This window comes from Nerophis ophidion, linkage group LG25 (assembly GCF_033978795.1).
Source record: "Nerophis ophidion isolate RoL-2023_Sa linkage group LG25, RoL_Noph_v1.0, whole genome shotgun sequence".
Classification (NCBI taxonomy): domain Eukaryota; kingdom Metazoa; phylum Chordata; class Actinopteri; order Syngnathiformes; family Syngnathidae; genus Nerophis; species Nerophis ophidion.
The window spans coordinates 37,144,561-37,149,560 of NC_084635.1; the positions used below are offsets into that span (position 1 = coordinate 37,144,561).

The following is a 5,000-nucleotide window of genomic DNA, read 5'->3' on the forward strand; positions in this document are numbered from 1 at the left end:
AGACAACACATTTGAACCATTTTTTTCCCTGGTAAAGAAACCGTGAGGAGATGTTGGAGGTGTAAAAGAAGTCCAGACCCTCTGTGCCGCCTGCCGCTGGATCCATCCAGATTGAAGCCAGTTGTTTTGGTTCAGCTCCATTACGTGGCAAACTTGGAAGGTGTGGATTGGTCTGTTCTGTTCATCCATCTCTGTGATAGCATCCCACTGTAAAATAAGAAGGTGCAAGGTTTTGGTTATAAGCAATTGGGTCGACCATTTTGCTGGCGGTTTCAAAGATAAATATGAGCCAAACACAAATGTATCACACAAAAATAATCAGAATTTGGTGTAAAATAGCTTTTTTGTAAAAGAAAAATATATAGTTTTTGCTCCACCTTGGCCCATTGAATCTGGGTCGAGAGCTGTAGGCAGTCAACTCAGTGTCTAGTGCAAGCTTTTGAGGTTGTAATGGCTGAAGTTTACTAACGTTCACACTGGTTGACCGTTGTTACCGTCATCTTTTCAAAATTTACTCTCATCCGGGTCACGGCACCAATGTAACCTGCCTGGTCAAGCCACTAGTCAAGCTAAGACCCCAAGCTGTCAACTCAGTGTCTAGCAAAAGCTCTTAAGGTTATCAGGAAGTGAGGTTGACTAACGTACACCCTGGATGACCGGTGTTAATGTCGTCCTTATAAACCTTACTCTCATTCGAGTCACGGCAGCACTGTTACCTGCCTGGTCCGTCTCTTGCCGCCCAATATTTGAACCTGGGTCATCTAACTAAGAGTCAAGCTCGATCTAAGAGTCAGAGTTTTCACTTCAGTGTATAACCCAAACTCTTAAGGTGCCAGGAAGTGAGGGTTACTAAACCTTACTCTCATCCGGGTCACGGCACCAATGTAACCTGCCTGGTCAAGCCACTAGTCAAGCTAAGACCCCAAGCTGTCAACTCAGTGTCTAGGGCAAGCTCTTAAGGTATCAGGAAGTGAGGTTGACTAACGTACACCCTGGATGACCGGTGTTAATGTTGTCCCTATAAACCTTACTCTCATTCGAGTCAGAGCAGCACTGTTACCTGCCTGGTCCGTCTCTTGCCGCCCAATATTTGAACCTGGGTCATCTAACTAAGAGTCAAGCTCGATCTAAGAGTCAGAGCTTTCACTTCAGTGTACAACCCAAACTCTGAAGGTGCCAGGGAGTGAGGGTTAATGTCATCCCTTTAAACCTTACCAGTGTTACCTGCCTGGTCCGGCCTCTGCTGCCCGATATTGGTACCTTCCTTATCCAACTAAGAGTCAAGCTCGATCTAAGAGTCAGAGCTTTCAGCTCGGTGTATAACACAAACTCTTAAGGTGCCAGAGAGTGAGGGTTACTAAACCGTACTCTCATCCGGGTCACGGCACTAATGTAACCTGCCTGGTCAAGCCATTAGTCAAGCTAATAGCCCAAGCTGTCAACTCAGTGTCTAGCAAAAGCTCTTAAGGTTATCAGGAAGTGAGGTTGACTAACGTACACCCTGGATGACCGGTGTTAATGTCGTCCCTATAAACCTTACTCTCATCTGGAGCACGGCACCAGTGTTACCTGCCTGGTCCGGCCTCTGCTGCCCAATATTGGTACCTTCCTTATCCAACTAAGAGTCAAGCTCGATCTAAGAGTCAGAGCTTTCAGCTCAGTGTACAACACAAACTCTTAAGGTGCCAGGGAGTGAGGGTTACTAAACCTTACTCTCATCCGGGTCACGGCACCAATGTAACCTGCCTGGTCAAGCCACTAGTCAAGCTAAGACCCCAAGCTGTCAACTCAGTGTCTAGGGCAAGCTCTTAAGGTATCAGGAAGTGAGGTTGACTAACGTACACACTGGCAGACCCGTGTTGATGTCATCCCTTTAAACCTTACTCTCATCCGGAGCACGGCACCGGTGTTACCTGCCTGGTCCGGCCTCTGCTGCCCGATATTGGTACCTTCCTTATCCAACTAAGAGTCAAGCTCGATCTAAGAGTCAGAGCTTTCAGCTCAGTGTACAACACAAAGGCTTAAGGTGCCAGGGAGAGAGGGTTACTAAAACACACACTGGAATAGCCACACTTGCAGACCTCCATGACACTCACCCCCCTACACCTCACTCTCATCCAGGTCACGGCAGCACTGTAACCCGCAAGGTCCATCCACTGCTTGTGTTCCGTCCTAGGGTTGACCGTGTGTCAACTCTAGCGAAAGTTTTCAAGGTGTTTGAGTGTGAGGTTAACTAACATACTGACCTACCTGAACCTCACTCTAATCCAGGTCACGGCACCACTATAATCCGCCTGGTCCGACCCCTGCTCCCATTGGCCCTCTAAATTAGAGTCAATTGCACTAGTCATTAGACTAAAAGTCAGAATTGTCAACTTAGTGTTTAGCGCAAACTTTAAAGATGTCAGGCAGACCTCCGTTCCACTTAACACCCTAAACTTTACTCTCATCCGGGTCAGGGCACCTCTGTTTTTTAGTTCCATCAGCCCTTTCTCCTGTTCTGTCCAACGGCTCCTCTGAATGAGAGTCGAAATCACTCTCAAGGTGTCAGAGGGAGGTTTACTATCTGCACACCGGCTGGCCTGGTACACTCACCTCCCTGAACCTCACTCTAATCCGGGTCACGGCACCACTGTAACCCGCCTGGTCCGGCTACTGCTTCCGATCTGCCTGGGGGTTTGAACCTGGGTCCTCTGAACAAGAGTCAATTGCACTAGTCATTATTCTAAAATTCGGCGCGGTCAACTCAGTGTTTAGCGCAAGCTTTTAAGATGTCAGGCAGACCTCCGTTACACTCACCACCCTAAACTTTACTCTCATCCGGGTCAGGGCACCACAGTTTTTTAGTCCAATCAGCCCTTTCTCCTGTTCTGTCCAACGGCTCCTCTGAATGAGAGTCGAAAGCACTCTGAGGGAAGTGTACTATCTGCACACCGGCTGGTCTGTTACACTCACCTCCCTGAACCTCACTCTAATCCGGGTCACGGCACCACTGTAACCCGCCTGGTCCGGCTACTGCTTCCGATCTGCCTGGGGGTTTGAACCTGGGTCCTCTGAACAAGAGTCAATTGCACTAGTCATTGGTCTAAAATTTGGCGCGGTCAACTCAGTGTTTAGCCCAAGCTTTTAAGATGTCAGGCAGACCTCCGTTACACTCACCACCCTAAACCTTACTCTCATCCGGGTCAGGGCACCACAGTTTTTTAGTTCCATCAGCTCTTTCTCCTATTCTGTCCAACGGCTCCTCTGAATGAGAGTCAAAAGCACTCTGAGGGAAGTGTACTATCTGCACACCGGCTGGCCTGGTACACTCACCTCCCTGAACCTCACTCTAATCCGGGTCACGGCACCACTGTAACCCGCCTGGTCCGGCTACTGCTTCCGATCTGCCTGGGGGTTTGAACCTGGGTCCTCTGAACAAGAGTCCATTGCACTAGTCATTGGTCTAAAATTCGGCGCGGTCAACTCAGTGTTTAGCGCAAGCTTTTAAGATGTCAGGCAGACCTCCGTTACACTCACCACCCTAAACTTTACTCTCATCCGGGTCAGGGCACCACAGTTTTTTAGTCCCATCAGCCCTTTCTCCCGTTCGGTTCACGGCTCCAACCCCGGTGCTCTGAATGAGAGTGGAAAGCACTCTCAAGGTGTCAGAGGGAGGTTTACTTTGTACACTCTGGCTGGTCTGTTACATTCACCGCCCTAAACCTCACTCTAATCCGGGTCTCGGCACAACTGTAACCCGCCTGGTCCGGCTACTGCTTCCGATGTGCCTGAGCTTTGAACCTGGGTCCTCTAAACAAGTCAATTGCACTAGTCATTGGTCTAAAATTTGGCGCGGTCAACTCAGTGTTTAGCGCAAGCTTTTAAGATGTCAGGCAGACCTCCGTTACACTCACCACCCTAAATTTTACTCTCATCCGGGTCAGGGCACCACAGTTTTTTAGTCCCATCAGTCCTTTCTCCTGTTCGGTTCACGGCTCCAACCCCGGTGCTCTGAATGAGAGTCGAAAGCACTCTCAAGGTGTCAGAGGGAGGTTTACTTTGTACACTCCGGCTGGTCTGTTACACTCACCGCCCTAAACCTCACTCTAATCCGGGTCACGGCACCAATGTAACCCGCCTGGTCCGGCTACTGCTTCCAATGTGCCTGAGCTTTGAACCTGGGTCCTCTAAACAAGTCAATTGCACTAGTCATTGGTCTAAAATTTGGCGCGGTCAACTCAGTGTTTAGCGCAAGCTTTTAAGATGTCAGGCAGACCTCCGTTACACTCACCACCCTAAACTTTACTCTCATCCGGGTCAGGGCACCACAGTTTTTTAGTCCAATCAGCCCTTTCTCCTGTTCTGTCCAACGGCTCCTCTGAATGAGAGTCGAAAGCACTCTAAGGGAAGTGTACTATCTGCACACCGGCTGGCCTGGTACACTCACCTCCCTGAACCTCACTCTAATCCGGGTCACGGCACCACTGTAACCCGCCTGGTCCGGCTACTTCTTCCGATCTGCCTGGGGGTTTGAACCTGGGTCCTCTGAACAAGAGTCAATTGCACTAGTCATTGGTCTAAAATTCGCCGCGGTCAACTCAGTGTTTAGCGCGAACTTTCAAGATGTCAGGCAGACCTCCGTTACAATCACCACCCTAAACGTTACTCTCATCCGGGTCATGGCACCTCTGTTTTTTAGTTCCATCAGCTCTTTCTCCTATTCTGTCCAACGGCTCCTCTGAATGAGAGTCGAAATCACTCTGAGGGAAGTGTACTATCTGTACACCGGCTGGCCTGGTACACTCACCTCCCTGAACCTCACTCTAATCCGGGTCACGGCACCACTGTAACCTGCCTGGTCCGGTTACTGCTTCCGATCTGCCTGGGCTTTGAACCTGGGTCCTCTGAACAAGAGTCAATTGCACTAGTCATTGGTCTAAAATTCGGCGCGGTCAACTCAGTGTTTAGCGCAAGCTTTTAAGATGTCAGGCAGACCTCTGTTCCACTCACCACCCTAA

At 49.6% G+C, this 5,000-nt stretch overlaps 1 protein-coding gene across 5 annotated transcripts in view; it reads right to left on the bottom strand.

The window, feature by feature from the left end:
- LOC133542827 (ephrin type-A receptor 6-like) overlaps positions 1-5,000 on the bottom strand; it is a 223,251-nt gene that overhangs the window by 155,618 nt on the left and 62,633 nt on the right. For all 5 annotated transcript variants that reach the window (XM_061887022.1, XM_061887021.1, XM_061887018.1 and 2 more), the window contains exon 3: positions 79-207. In XM_061887022.1, coding sequence (XP_061743006.1) covers positions 79-207 — 129 coding nt within the window. The remainder of the gene's footprint in view (positions 1-78; positions 208-5,000) is intronic.